The sequence below is a fragment of the Halichoerus grypus genome, chromosome 1 (genome assembly GCF_964656455.1).
Source record: "Halichoerus grypus chromosome 1, mHalGry1.hap1.1, whole genome shotgun sequence".
NCBI classification, from domain to species: domain Eukaryota; kingdom Metazoa; phylum Chordata; class Mammalia; order Carnivora; family Phocidae; genus Halichoerus; species Halichoerus grypus.
Window position 1 is genome coordinate 103500996 of NC_135712.1, and position 15962 is coordinate 103516957.

Here is a 15962-nt window from a genome sequence, read left to right on the forward strand (position 1 = left end):
GGAGACAAATGGCTTAAGTCTAACACAATAAGAAGAAACTTTTTCATAAGAGAATAGATGCATCCATAGGAAATGTTCCAAAGTCATGTTATTCTCTGCTACTCCTCAGGCTGCTGCTTTTAAGTGTATTAGAAACTAGCATCACAGAAAAGAAACAGGAGTGGGAGGAACGCTAGTTGTAGAATAGCCATACTTAGATGTGGGAACGGAAAAGCAGCATGAACAAACTAACTTTAGAGTCCTAGAAAAAGCAGAAAATCTGAGCTTCTCCAAATATGCTCCTCTAGCTACAGTTTGGTGCTTTATCATCTTTTGGAAAGTCATCATAAGCATGTGGAAGTGTCCAAACTTTCAAACAAACTATGGGGATCCCTTTTGTTAATCAAGTGAATATTCATCTATTAAACTGTATTTTTTCTTTTTTGAAGACTGATTTTATATATGCTGATATGACTTAGTTCAGAAAAAAGCATGCCTGAATACTCTAAGATTAATACATAAACAGGTTTCACTACAAATTCTAAAAAGCTATTTTGAAAATAAGTGAAACTGCATGCCAATTCACTTTGCTTGAGTTAATGAAAAACAAATATTTGTCAGAAAATATTGCTAAAATGGTTTGTGTCTGATACGAACCATACCACCAAAACTGCCAAAAGGCACAAGAGAATTCATTGCCTAGAAAAAAAAATCCAGTTAATTTTGGTTATGATATTTATTATATAGTAATCCCCAAAAAAGAAAGAAATACTCCCCCAAAAAGAAACATAGTTCAGAGCTGACAAAGTTTTAAATCATTTAATAAAAAAATCCTCAACATATATTTTAAAAACTATCCACTTACTATTCATCATAGAACCTGACAGGAGCCTGGCAGACAAATGGGGAGACCATATACCACTTTTAAATATGACTACTGTAGTATTTACCAAAGGTAGTTGAAAGAAAAAGTCTTTGCTATAGATTAATACAAACATTTCTCAAAGGAAATGCAAATTCACACCAAAATTAATTAAAACATAAGGTACAATGATTAAGATCTCATCTTTCCTTTGCTCAACTATTCCATATTTTTAAAAGATGAGTTAAACTTATTTATAACTGATTAAAAATAAGCAATTATCTACATTAATAACATTTCAAAAGTAGAGATATTGGGCAAAAAAATTAATGAATACCTCCTAAGAACTAATACATGGAATAAAAAAAAAAAACTTCAGAAAGGATCACACACAGATTTAAAAATATGTAGGGTCTTTTTTCTTTTTTTAAAGATTTTATTTATTTATTTGACAGAGACACAGCAAGAGAGGGAACACAAGCAGGGGGAGTGGGAGAGGAAGAAGTAGGCTTCCCGCGGAGCAGGGAGACCGATGCAGGGCTCAATCCCATGACCCTGGGATCATGATCTGAGCCGAAGGCAGACGCTTAACGACTGAGCCACCCAGGCGCCCCTGTAGGGTCTTTGATAGGCAAAAGAATGTTATAGAATTATCTAATAGTTCACAAATTGTATTCCTCAATAGGTACAGATAAGTAAAAATAAAATTTTAGACAAACATATATACAAATTAAAAACTTTCATTACTTGGAAGTTTCAAATATTGAAAATAAAATTTAAATTTTTGGGTAAATGGTATATATAAAATTTTACCATCATTCAATGATAATTTTCTCCTTGTGTAAATTTTGTTGAAAAAGAGAGAAAACTGTGTGTTTATATTAAATTTTATAATAAATTATATCAGATGATATAGATTTATACTACATATTTAGAACAGTAATCTCCAAAGTGTATTGGACGCATCAATACAATTTCTCTATTTCTTTTCACTGAAAATAAAAACATTGTAGATTGACTCTGGTGCCATCACTCAATCTAAATGTTAGAAGGTCGCATGTCATACCTTGAATTATAAACTGCTTAATATATTTACAGATTAAATTAACTAGTTTTAGGGGCATCTGTGTGGCTCAGTTGGTTGGGCAGCAGAGTCTTGATTTCGGTTGGGGTCATGGTCTCAGGGTTGTGGTATCAAGCCCCAAGTCTGGCTCAGCACTCAGTGCGTAGTCTGCTTGTCCCTCTCCCTCTGCTCCTCCCCCCTCTCATGTTCTAACTCTAAAATGAATAGGTAAAATCTAAAAAATTTAAAAATTAAAAAAAAAATTATCTAGTTTTAAACAAAACTAATCCTCCCAAAATGGACAAGTGGCTTAAAAATATCCCCATAAAGAAATCGTGAACTGAAGAAAATGCTAATAATATAAACAAGAAAATAGCATAGCTGATGTTTCCCCTACTTTTGTAGGAGTCTTTGTTTTCCTTCATAAAATGGCTGACAAAGATGACAAATGTCAGAGGGCCTGGGTGGCTCAGTTGGTTAAGCATCTGACTGTTGATTTCAGCTTAGGTCACAATCTCAGGGTCATGAGATCCAGCCCAGCACCAGGCTGTGCGCTGGGCGTGGAGCCTGCTTAAGATTCTCTCTCTCTCCCTCCCCCCCCCCCAAAAAAAGACAAATGTCAAGTAATGGGCCAAAAATAAAGAAAAAATTATCAAGATGTCTATCTGAAAAAATTTTCATCCACTATGCTTAAAGTCAACAGCATAATGGCTCACTGCTTAATCAAAACACTCATTTAAAAACTTGTAGCTTAGGGCACCTAGGCGGTTCAGTCGGTTAAGCTTCGGACTCTTTCATTTCAGCCTCTTCATTTCCACTCAGGTCATGATCTCAGGGTCCTGGGATCCAGTACCGTGCTCAGCACCAGGCTCCACACTGAGTCTGCTTAGGATTCTCTCTCTCCCTTTCCCTCTGCCCCTCCCCACACTCACGCGCACACTCTCTCAAATAAGAAAAATCTTTAAAAATTTTTAAGAAAACTTTACAGCTTCACTGGAGGGAGAAAGAAGCTTTCTATGAATTTTTATTAGTTTAAATGGACTAGAACAGCTAGCATGCAAAAAAGCCTATTGTTCTCTTGGCTGTGCTCTTTTCAAATAGCGGCAGTCTTTCCATCTTCTGCAGTCAATTTCTAATTTCTGTTCCTACTTTCACATCTAGTTATAAAACACTGACTTAGAAAAGTTCAAGTTGGCATAGAGGTCTTTTGTTGCTATTGTTTGTTTGTTTTTTTTGTTTTAATTTATTAAAAAATTTAATTATTATTAATTTATTTAAAAATTTTTATTTATTTATTTTTGCTATTACATTTAGTCTTTCACATTTAGACATACACATATCCCATATCACACCCTATGGGATAAAAGAAAAGCCATTTCTCACCAGTATAAATTATAAAATGAGTTTTGGCTAAAAGAGAGGCTGCATGTTCCTTGGAAAATCTGCTGTAACTCTGCCGTAAATCTATATTTTAAAAATTATTACTGCCCTAGGACAATACTCAGTACTCTTGGCTGGCAAAGGGTTTTCATACAGCTTGAACAAGAAAAAAGTGCATTGGTGTTAGCATTCTAAGATAGTTGATAAATATAATGTCTTTTTTTTTTTTTAAGATTTTATTTATTTGACAGAGAGAGAGACAGCGAGAGACGGAACACAAGCAGGGGGAGCGGGAGAGGGAGAAGCAGGCTTCCTGCCAAGCAGGGAGCCCGATGTGGGGCTCGATCCCAGGACCCCGGGATCATGACCTGAGCCGAAGGCAGACACTTAACGACTGAGCCACCCAGTCGCCTCTAATGTCTCTTTTTCCATTGGGAATAAAATTGTCACTTCTTCCTTCTTCCACAAAAGCTACAAGTAGCTCATTTACGCACATAAATACAAAGTACTATATAGAGCCTTACTTCTGCCCTGCTATGGTTATAGCAGACAGACAAAATATTTCAATGCTCATGTGAAAGATAACATTTCAGAATGTCTTTATAAGTGATATTTCTGCCCTTGATAATTTTTCCTTAGATCTTGATTTTAGACTTTGGAAATTGATAGCCCTAAATGTAAAAAATATATATATATATAAAAATACCACTATTCACTAATTGAAAGAAAACAATTGGAATATGAGTAATACATATTGGAATAATAAGAAAAAGAATGTGAAAATTTCATTTATATGATAAATCTAATTTTATCCACCAAACTTCTTAGGAGTATTTGAAATATTCAGCCTCTCTTTTAGCCAAAACTTATTTTTTTCCTGTATATTTATAATTTATAATGGCGAGATATGGCTCACCTTTTCTTCCCTAGGTTGCAATACATATGACATATTTATGTCTAAGTATGAAAGACTTAGGTAATAGCAAAAATTAATTAACTAATTAAGAGAAAACAAAACCAGAAACTCCTGTGGATTTTATTCTAGAACTGCCATTCCTGAGGCTGAAAAAGCAAGAGAAATAAAATGAAAAGAAAAGAAAGTAATTAAGATAATATTAGCATCCTGGATTTTTTTTAGTTGAATATGCTTATAACCTTCTAGTTTTGCTCTCAGATAAAACTTACGAAAATATTCTGTAGTTATGCAAGGATTTAAATACAGTTAAAAGTTAATCTAAGTTTTGAAGGTCCAAGGTAGCCATGTAGAACAAACTTACAGACACGTATGAAAAATAATGCTTTAAGTTTGGCTTATAATATATAACTGTATGGTCCTAAAGTTTTGGTAGTGCAGTGGAATTTCATACAGCTAACAATTCATTGTTAAAGGATTCAGCTTTCCAACAAGTCCACCTTTTTATATAATAGTTATTTCTATAACATAAGCATTATTCATATCCTAACATCATAGATATATTCTTCTGTAATAATTTTCTTCAAATTCTATAGGACCTTCTCACTAACTTAAAATAAAGAACTTACAGTCAAGGAATTTTCGCCATCATCGTGTCTCATATGATTATGAGCTCTTCCTCTACCATCAGAGATGCTGAGCAAGTCTCTTCCAAAAGGTTCAGAAAAACTTCTCATCATCTGTCGCATACTTTCTCGGTGTGCAATAAAAGAATCACTGTTGAAAATACATATAATCATCCAAGAGTAAGGGTTGGAATTTAAATAATAAGTAGGCAGCTAAATTCTACAAAGAATTATTTTGGGTTGATATGCTTGTTAAAGAGACAAAAGAAGAGTTTAGGTGAATGGAATTATCTCACAAAGACCCATTATTCATGAATACAAAAACTGTTTCATTTGCTATCTACTATAATTAATCTATGTATAATAAAAATACACCTTTATTTATCCCTTACTGTATAAAAATGACAAATACAAAGTATCACATCTCAGGTAGCTTAAGCCAGCAGTAAGGGAAATGGCAAAAAAAAAAAAAGGACTGAAAAATACTGCTACCAGGTAGAGGTCATTTTAGGCAGCCAAAAATATAAATTCTAGTAAGAACCAATAAAGAATGCTAGCTTATTTATTTTTTAACTCTTATTTATGGAATATGAGCATTGTATTTGTTATTTGTTTCATTTCTCTTGCGTAAAATAACGAGGAGTGGGATTGTATGATTAACTTTATAAAAAATGTGAACTAAGAGTTCTAGTTGTGCTACATTCTTACTGATAGTTGGTATTGTCAGTCTTTTTAATTTTAGCCATTTGAGTGGTGGTGTAATAGTATCTCATATTTTGTATGTCATTCATAGATCTTCTTTGATAAAATATGTGTTCAAATTTTTTCCCTATTTTAAAAAACCGGGTTGTTTGTCTTATTGTTATGGACTTATAAGAGTTCTTTATATATTGTAGACATAAGACTTTTATCAGATATTTGTCTTGCAAGTATTCTTTTCCTAGTCTTGGTCTTGCCTTTTCATTTTCTTAACATCAACTTATTCAGCCACATAGCTATGGATCTTCAGTTTTCACCAGACTATGACCTTTGTGTAGTAGTTTTATTTCTGAGTTTTCTCTTTCATCTTTGTTTAATTTCAATTCTTATAACATTTTACATATTTCTATAAGCCGCTTTCAATTGTTTTTAGGAGATTAGGGGAAGTACAATTTTTAAAATGAAGGGACAAGTTGGAATAGGAAGTCAGAATTAGACAATCTGAGGGAAGTATGGTTAAAAAAAAGTAAATTGTGTTATTTTAATGTACCTTCTGAATTTACCCTGTGAAAGTTAAAAGGCTTCCATTTTTATTTTATATCTTCTAATGTGAGAAATTTATTTGCGGTTTCCTCACAAAATGTTTGATATTATTAAATTTAATTTCAGTTAGGAATATTATAAACATGATTATCTAGTCTCTGGTAAACTAATGAACTCACTAATTTATATGTGTGGTAGCCAGCTTCTAAGATGGCCCCCAATAATCCCCTTCCCTTAAGTATGGGCTGGATTTACTGACTTGTCTCTAATAGACTGTGGCTTCTGCTTGGGCATTGTCTTAGCAAGATGACTCACTCTGGGGCAAGCAGCTGCTATGCTATTAGGCAGCCTGGTGAGGCCTACGTAAGTCAGCTTAGAAGCAGATTTTTGAGACCAGTCAACAACCACATGAAAGAACTTGGAAGTAAATTCTCTCTCAGTCAAGCCTTGAGATGACTGCAGCCTTGACTCACAACTTGATGCAGCCTCCTAAGAAGCCCTGAGTCACAACCACCCAGGTAAGCTGCTCCTGGATTTCTAACCAATAGAAATTATATAATAAATGTTTGTTGTTTTAAGCTACTAAATTATAGCAGCAATAGATTACTAATACATATTACATCCCAAGGAACAATGCATAACACATCTAAAACTGTTCCCATTCTAAGTCTTCAATTTTACTGGTTTTTATCTAAAGACTGGGAGGGAAATGAATGCAAATCTTTAAAAATCAGTAGTTTATCTGTAGGTCTGTTTCAGCATTGTGAGAAAAATTTTTTTAGATTTTCACCAAATTTTGAGACTGTTTGGGATGGTACAAATTAAAACATAAGCTTCTATAAACTTCAGGAGGATGGGGTTTCTCAGACAGGTAGTCTTACTTTAGAGCAGTTGAAACTAAGGCACAAGAAGCCCATGAAACTGTTGATTAGAAGATATAAGTCTCATGTATTAAAACACTTGAGCCAGAGAAAACCAACTGGTTTAAATGAGTACCCCTTCTCCAATCAAAAGTCACTAAGGAAGAGGTTCAGAACTGCAGGTACTGATTGCAATGCAGCTGCTTCTCTATGTAGCATGTACCCAGGTGAGTAGAGACTTGAAGAATGGCAAGCAACTCTCCCCAAAAATGATGGAGAGACCATCTGATATATAGAATGGTTCAAATTCAATAAACATTTATCATGTATACTGTGTGTCAAGCACAGAAGGTGATTACTGGTCTAGAGGAACTTATAGTCTGACAGAGAAATGAGACATATGTTTTAAAATTAAGATTATAAAACTTGGATATTAATTTAGCTAATGTAAGAAATTGCCATAAATTTAGTGATTTAAAACAACAAATTTACACTTTTACAGTTCAGGGGGTCAGAAGCCCAGAATGGATATCACTGGGCTACAGTCAAGGCGTTGGCAGGGCTGGTTCATTCTGGAGGCTGTGGGGGAAATCTGTTTCTTCCCTGCCTTTTTTCAAGCTTCTAGAGACTGCCCATATTCCTTGGCTTGTGACCCCCCCTTTTTTTTTCTATTTTCAAAGCCAGCAGCATAGCATCTTCAAATCTCTAACTCTTCCACATTTAAAGGACCCTTGTGATTAAATTGAGTCTCCCTGTGTACTCCAGGTTAATCTCTTATTTTAAGGTGATTAATAATCTTAATTTCATCTGTAACCTTAATTCCTCCTTGTCATGTAAATTAACATTCACAAATTCTGGGGATTAGGGGATTAGGACATGGTCATCTTTGGGAGAAGGGGAATTATTCCACCTACTACAGATATATTCCTAAAATCACATTATTTAAAGCAATTTCCAACTGTTCCTCTCAGTCTGCATAAAAGTCTTAGAAGATTGAAATGCTATAAAATACAGCCTGTGATTAACCTGGCACTAGAACACTGAATGGGATTTCTATGACTGATGATTAAAACAGTAAAAAGAACATAAACCTATTTTACGACAAGCCAAAAGAGATCTTGAAAGCATCAGCTCCTGAAGTATCCACCTCAATGGCAGCATTCCCTCTGCACTAAATGGCCTGATTTGTAACCATTATTTCTTCTTATAATTCAAGGTGACTTTTGAGATCCTTTCTTAGAATGCTAAATGATTACAAAGTTAAAAAAAAAGTAAATAAGAACTTACAAAATCCATACCAATGAAAACTACTTTCTGTTCTTATGTAGCAAAGTAAGACATCTGTTATACTCCCCATCCCACCAAACCCATTTCCCGACACTCTTTGAGCTACTGTCTCCTTCCCTTTAGCAGTTAAAATCTTCCAGTAGTCATCTATACTTGTATCCTTTATTTCCTTGGAGTACATTCACTTTATTTTACAAATGCCCCTTTCCTTCCCTTCACTTCTGCATTAAAACTCCAAGGATTCCCTCAACCTTCCAATTACTGAAACCCAAAGTCATTCCTGTTCCTTGAATACTCAGCATCTCTAACTTTGGAGCAATGTACCGTTCGGAGCCTTGTTTGATAAATGCCTCCTTTAAATTCTCCTTTCATTGTTCATTCTCCTTTGATTTCCTTCTCACCCTTGACAGAGCTTCCTGAGTGTCACAGATAGATAACTGGTGCGTCAAAATGTTGACATGCTCAGCCTTGAAGCAGCCGGTTGGGGCCTGAGCCAGCCAAAGCCCCTGGAGCTGGTTACTTCTGTCTTTCCTTCTTGTACCCCAAGGTGCTTTGCAAATATTTTCTGTGAGTGACATTAAAATATTAAAAAGTACTGTCTCCTAAAGACATACAGTCCCCAACTTACAATGGTTTGACTTACGATTTTTGGAATTATGATGGTGTGAGAATGCTACACATTCAATAGAAACTGTACTTGGACTTTTGCACTTTGATCTTTTCCTGGGCTAGCAATATGTGGTACCACACTCTCTGGTGATGCTGAGCCGCAGCAGCGGCTTCAGCTCCCACTCCGCCACGGGATCATGAAGGCAAACAGCCGATACACTGATAACCTCTGTGCCCATACAACCATTCCGATTTTCATTTTCAGTACAGTAGTCAATAAATTACATGGGATATTCAACACTTTACTGGAAAATAGGCTTTATGTTGGATGATTTTGCCCAACTGTATAGGCTAATGTAAGTGTTCTGAACACGTTAAGGTAGGCTAGGCTAGGCTAGGCTAAGCTATCATGTTCAGTGGGTTAGGTGGATTAAATGCCTTTCAAATCACACAATTTTCAATTTACAGTGGGTTTATCAGGATGTAACTCCAACTTAAATTGAGGGAGATCTGTTCTTTTTCTGGGCTTTATGCTTCATCTGTTCTTGTTTTACCTGGCCTCTGTAGGGCTGATTCCTTTTAACTTGAACATGCTTAAAAATCACCAGAGGCACTTATTAAAATTCAGATTCCTGAAACATACACCCAAGGATTTTTGATTCATTATATCTGGGGCATGGCCCAATTAATCTGCATTTAAGCAAGCATTTCTATTAACCCTAATGCAGACATTCCAAGAACCTCACATGAATAAACACTAATCCTCTTCAACCATTTTGTCAGGGACCTCTAGTTCAATTTCTGCTTGTTTTGATACAAACGGTCTCCATTTATTTAACAAATATTTAACAAATATTTACTGGATACCTATGTAAAAGGCACTGTGCTAGGAAGTGGGAATGGAGTCCTGATCTTACAATAGAAATTGCAATACTTTCTAAAATACTCAGAGTATAAGTTACAAATAACAATAAAGTAATTTTTGGACATTTGCCTATTACATTGTAGTAAGTCCTTAATCTAACATTTCCAACACTGTCTGTTTCCCTAGCCAGCTCTTCCTCTTTATGTCTCTTTTTCTATTAAGGGCACAGCCATTATTCTCCAAGTTATCCAAACTCAGAACTTCAGGAATGGGCTGGATGTTAATTGGGTTTTAATCTGTCCTGTACTAGCTTCAAGAGAGGAAACAGGTGAACTCTGGTTCCATGGGAAGAATAAAGGAGATGGCAAGTGCTCTAGTTCAATCTCCCTCTATCAAGAAAAGCTGAGGTTGGTTTACTTCTGAATTATCATTACTTCTTATATCTTATTATTTCTTTTCTGGATTCTAACATCTAGTAATTTGAGCAGAGTAAATTTTTAGTAATCATGTCTAAGTTTCTTTCACACCCGAACTGAAACAGTGGCTTATCTGGGCATACAATCCTAAATCATTTCTCCTCACTATTTTGAGGATCTATATTGCTTCATTATCTTCCTTACTTAGTGTTAAGAGAAGAGTGATGACAATCTGGTTCTCATTCTTTCTAAAGAATCTACACTCTCAGGGCCCCTGGGTGGCTCAGTTTAATATCTGCCTTCAGCTCCGGTCATGACTACAGGGTCCTGGGATCGAGCCCTGCATCAGGGCTCCCTGCTCAGCAGGGAGTCTGCCTCTCCCCTTGCTCATGCTCTCTCAAATAAATAAATAAAATCTTAAAAAAAAAAAAAAAAAGAATCTAGACCCTCTGGAAGATCTATGATCTACGATTCTTTTCTTTTTAATGTGTCAAAATTACATTATTATGCATCTAGGTATAGAATTAAAAAAAAAATCCTGACAACCCTCAAATTTCCCTTTCCAATGTGTGTTCTAAGGATTTCAGTCTTTGGTTAGTTTTAGAAATTGTTCTGAAAATATTTCTTTGCATATTTACTATTCTATCTGTTCCTTCTTTGTAGAATTTGAACCCTCTGTGATTTTGTCCTACATATTGGAAGAAATGCCTTGGCTCAGTTTCCCAGGTTACTATTTTAGTCTTTGACTGTGAAAATTCTACTTAACTCATTTTTTTTTGTCATTTTAAAATCAAAATTTTAATTTCTGGTATCTCTGGTTAGTTTTTTCCAAAATGATTGCACTATCCTCCGACATCTCTGAAGTTTTTCACATTTAATCCATTTCAATCTCCTTTCGATGTGACTTTCTACACTGCAGACACTAGAAAGTTTAAGATTTAGTTTCCTAGACTCTACTGCAGCAAAGTTTCTGGATTTAGATTCTGCCAGTTATGGACCATTATTCGAGAATTGGAAAGTAGAAGTGTGGCAGAGTCTGTAAGTACTATTACTTCTCTTATTTGGTAAGCATGATCACAGAGGTACACAGTCGTTCTGCAGCAGTGCTATCGGGAGTCCATCACTAGAGCTTATGGGTACTGGGGGCCAGACAAGGGAAATCCATTTTGCTGGTATGGGTCCCCACAGGTACACCATGACTTTAGAGCCAGCAGCAGTAGCAGCAGCTTCCCAATTCAACAATTCCTAGTGAGAGAAGTGGCCACTGCTCCCTCCATGGTCTGGACCTCTGATGTGGCTTTGGGAGTCATTCCTGAAAGTTCAATCTAGAGTCTGTTTCTTAGGCCATCACAAAGATTCTCTAAACTGTTTAATGCCCTGTAATAAATTCTTTTCTGCCTAAAGTCAGTAAATTTTGTTTTCTGCAACTGAGCCGATGTAAGTAGGAAAGTACACATTTACGTTTGTCAGCTTTAATCCCATTCCAGCACTTTTAAGTAGTATTGACTATTCAAACTATTTTATCATTTTTCTTTTAAGTACTCTTCACTATCTTTTTTTTTTTTTTAAGATTTTATTTATTTGACAGAGAGAGACACAGCGAGAGAGGGAACACAAGCAGGGGGAGTGGGAAAGGGAGAAGCAGGCTTCCCGCCGAGCAGGGAGCCTGATGCGGGGCTCGATCCCAGGACCCTGGGACCATGACCTGAGCTGAAGGCAGACACTTAACGACTGAACCACCCAGGCGCCCCACTATCTTCTTTTCTACTTTCTTTTCTTTCCCTCAAAAGGAAGGCATAGGTTACCATTATTGAGAGTCAAAGGGGACATTTTTTAAAATTCAAGTTAAAAATAGTCTTGCTATTGACTATTGATAATAAAATAGCATACAGAAAATATTGTCTTTTCTGTTAAATTAAAAGCTTCTTGAAGAAAAGGAACATATCTCTCTTGCTCAATCCACTACCCAAAATTAGCGTGCAGATGTTTCTTGACTGACTGATGGAACAGTAACTAAAAAAGGATAAGAAAAAAGCCATTAAAAACTTTTCAGCACTTTTAAAAGAATTTAAATGGAATATTATGTCACCTTTAAAACAGCAAGGCAGATGTTTATGTGCTGACATGGAAGGATTAACAAGATATATAGTAAATCTCCATCTGTGTAAAAAATTCATGTATATATGCTTATAAATGTATAGAACATATCCCTAGGAAACTACGTAGCAAACTGGTCACCGTGGTTGCATTCGGGAGGGTACCTAGATGGTTGAGGGCTAAAGGTGAGAGGGAGTCTTTTTTTGTCTCAATAAGCTATTTTATTGAAGTATAGAACATACAGAAAAGTGTACAGATCATAATCATATAACTCACTGAGGTTTTTTCCCATCTTAAGCATTTTTAAATGCACAGTTTAGTGTTAAGTATACTCACATTGTTGCGGAAAGGGAGTCTTTTAACCTCTTCTGTAGGTTTTGTTTTTGCCATAAGCATGTATTACATATTCCAAAAACACACTTTTGAAAATGTAAAGTACCTTGATACCTTATAAAATAAGGTATTAATTACCAAATATTGGATGTTACTGAATTTTAAGATTTAAAAAAATTTTTTAAAGTCTTCTAGTGTACATGTAAATATGGAAAATTGATATGGGAAAAGAGTTCTGGAATTCCAAATCATATGCAAATGTTCACTCCAGGCTGTATAAATGTGTTTTTCTTTCTTAATAGTAATAAAGCTTATCTCAGCAAATCCCACTAAAATTATGCCAATTTATCTTATTCTGTGAAAACCCTAAAGTATATTAGCTTGTCAAAGTTTGTGGTGAGATGCTACTAAATTTTATGTTTTAATAAAGTAATATTTCCCAACTGTTATTAATTAGGCATTAGTTTTAAAAATATGCTAAGGCAGAAACTGTACTCCAAAAACACTGTGTAGTTCTGAGGCCTTATTGCCGTGATTAAACTTGGAACAAAATTCCTGAGAACTGAATGTAGAAATTTGTTTTATTGTTTTGAATGATTGTGTCTACCATATATGGTGCAAAGGTGAGTGTTTTTAACTTAAAGACTTTCTTTAAACTACTGTGGTTAACTAACACTGCTTTACAGTTCAGAAACACAGTATCTCAGCAGTAAAGTTTTACTAAAAATAAAGAACAAGGTGTCAATAGTTCCATCAATCACAATTTAATCTCAGAAAGCAGTGCCATTGCCCAGGTACACTTGATGATATTAGAAAGTACTCAAAAATAAAAAGATGGGTATTCTCTAAATAAATCTCATAGGGAGGCTGTATATGAGAGCGTTTCTAGACTGCTTTATTCTATAGATCTGTTTATTCTTGTCCAATATCAATTGTTTTAACAGAAACTGTTAAATAGAAAAATGTAGTTAGGGCGCCTGGGTGGCTCAGTTGGTTAAGTGACTGCCTTCGGCTCAGGTCATGATCCTGGAGTCCCGGGATCGAGTCCCACATCGGGCTCCCTGCTCAGCAGGGAGTCTGCTTCTCCCTCTGACCCTCCTACCTCTCGTGCTCTCTCTCATTCTCTCTCTTGCAAATAAATAAAAAAAAATAAATAAAAAAATAAAAAAAAAAAAAGAAAAATGTAGTTAATAATGACTTAAATATAAATAGGTCACCTGCATACCTGACCGACGTGATAATTTCCAACCACCTCCGCATAAGGGCCACTCTGGTCTGGATGATTGATAACCACTTTACAAATCACTTGTTTGACAAATCCATGTTCTAAAAAATTGTAACATGTCAGTACTCCCACTTCTCCATTTGCACTCCTGCCGTAACTCTCTTGTCCTCTACATACCAACCCACTTAGGAACACTGCTGTACTTTCCAGCCTCTGTCCTGCTCACTGACAAATTTTATGCAAAGTCATAAAAGGAAAGTGCTCTCTCCAGTGTGGGTGCAGGTTGAAGATACTCTTATTGCAATTGAATACAAAAATTTCTACAGGAGGGTGCCTGGGTGGCTCAGTTGGTTAAGCGACTGCCTTCGCCTCAGGTCATGATCCTGGAGTCCCAGGATCGAGTCCCGCATCGGGCTCCCTGCTCAGCAGGGGGTCTGCTTCTCTCTCTCTGACCCTCCTCTCTCTCATGCTCTCTCTCTCTCTCAATAAATAAATAAAAATCTTAAAAAAAAAGTTTCAGAATCACTACTCTAACAGAATTGTAGGCAACTAGCATTATAAGGAAGTTGTAACAATTTAAAAATTAAATGGATCAATGGCACAGAATGAGCAACTTAGGTTTGAACACACTGGAGAGCAGAAAGGGAGTTGTTTTATGCTTCCGAAATCAAGATGTGAAGATCAAGTTAGTTTATAATTAAGGAATCAGAATTTGGTGTCTGGATCTCCCACTTTTTACTTAAAGGAACAGAATTTCAAGTAATTCCAAGACACATAAAGAGTTGTCTAAGAAACAATTTTTTAATTCTTACCTCAAAAACTAGATTATTCCAAAGTATTTCATATCTAGATGATACTTAATGCCAAATGATGCCAAGCAATTGGAATTATTTTAACTTTTATTACATGTGATATGGTACTGTGGTTATGTAAGATAACCATATTTTTTCAGAAATGTATTTGGAAATACATAGGGGTTAGATGACAAGAAATCTGGGATTTGCTTTAAAATACATTTGAGATATCAGCAGAAATAGAGATGGATAAAACAAGTATAAATTTTGAAATTCTGGGTGACAGATACACAATTGTTATACTTTTGTAGTATATGAAATATTTCATTAAAAAGTTTTAAAGAACAAAAAGAAATAGAACTATGTGGAGTTAAAGGATTTCATACCACCTGATATTTTATTTTTTTAATTTTTTTTAAAAGATTTTATTTATTTATTTGACAGAGACACAGCGAGAGAGGGAACACAAGCAGGGGGAGTGGGAGAGGGAGAAGCAGGCTTCCAGTGGAGCAGGGAGCCCGATGCGGGGCTCGATCCCAGGACCCTGGGATCATGACCTGAGCCGAAGGCAGACGCCCAATGACTGAGCCACCCAGGCATCCTCACCTTTTGCTTAGAGCTCCATATTCACTGGACATTTATAGTTTAGAATATGGGTAGCAGTGTAGAGATTAAAATGTTCATTCTTATTGATATGCAGTCACTTAAGAAAACCAGTCAACTTTCCCTTTAGATACGTGGATGAGATTCAACTGCAAAGAAGAAAAATACTTCAGAGAATACTAGATTTTGTTCTGTGAATAAGTGAGTATTCAGCAGCTATTATTTTCCTATAGAAACATATAATTTAGTGAGATTTATTTTTCTGATTGCATTATAATTGGGCTACAAATTCAACAACTAAATGTGGCCCATTTACTATGTTGCCCAGGTTTTTTCTTTATTTAAATAGAAGTAGGTATATATTTATATGTAGAACAACTGTTAAAAACGTTTTTATTTTTTGAGTGACATGAACAAAAGGCTGCTTGTTGGAAAAAGCATTAAGACAAAATTGTGCTCACAGTCTGGCTTTTGCACCTGTCTAAACCATTCAGGAAGAAATCTGCCTGGGCCCTGAAGTAAGTTCAATTCTTGTCTACCCAGAACAGCAGCTGCTCAAAGATAAGACTAAAATTTCTCTAGTTCAAGCTTGAATTCTTTTTTATCAAAGCCAAAAATCTCTTGTGGTAGCAAGGAACAATTTTATTATTTTTAAAATTAACCTAATGCAGAGTTTCTTTTCTCGGGTGAGAAGTCAATCATTTTTATATTTTTCTACCTATTCATATTATTCTCTTGAAAATTAATGTTTCATTCTAGGAAAATAAATTGGAAATATGACTAGGCTTTATAAGCTTCATACATTATA

General features: G+C 35.4%; 1 protein-coding gene across 3 annotated transcripts in view; it reads right to left on the reverse strand.

Moving 5' to 3' along the window:
• The window catches only part of MLF1 (myeloid leukemia factor 1), a 31399-nt gene that overhangs the window by 10058 nt on the left and 5379 nt on the right, over positions 1–15962 (reverse strand). Inside the window, exons 2-3 of one of the 3 annotated variants that reach the window (XM_036122415.2) lie at positions 4827–4974; positions 637–678 (exon numbers count right to left, since the gene is read on the reverse strand). The exons of 1 other annotated variant lie outside the window; for it this stretch is intronic. In XM_036122415.2, coding sequence (XP_035978308.2) covers positions 637–678; positions 4827–4974 — 190 coding nt within the window. The remainder of the gene's footprint in view (positions 1–636; positions 679–4826; positions 4975–15962) is intronic. One more of the 3 variants, XM_036122418.2, reaches the window with a different exon arrangement.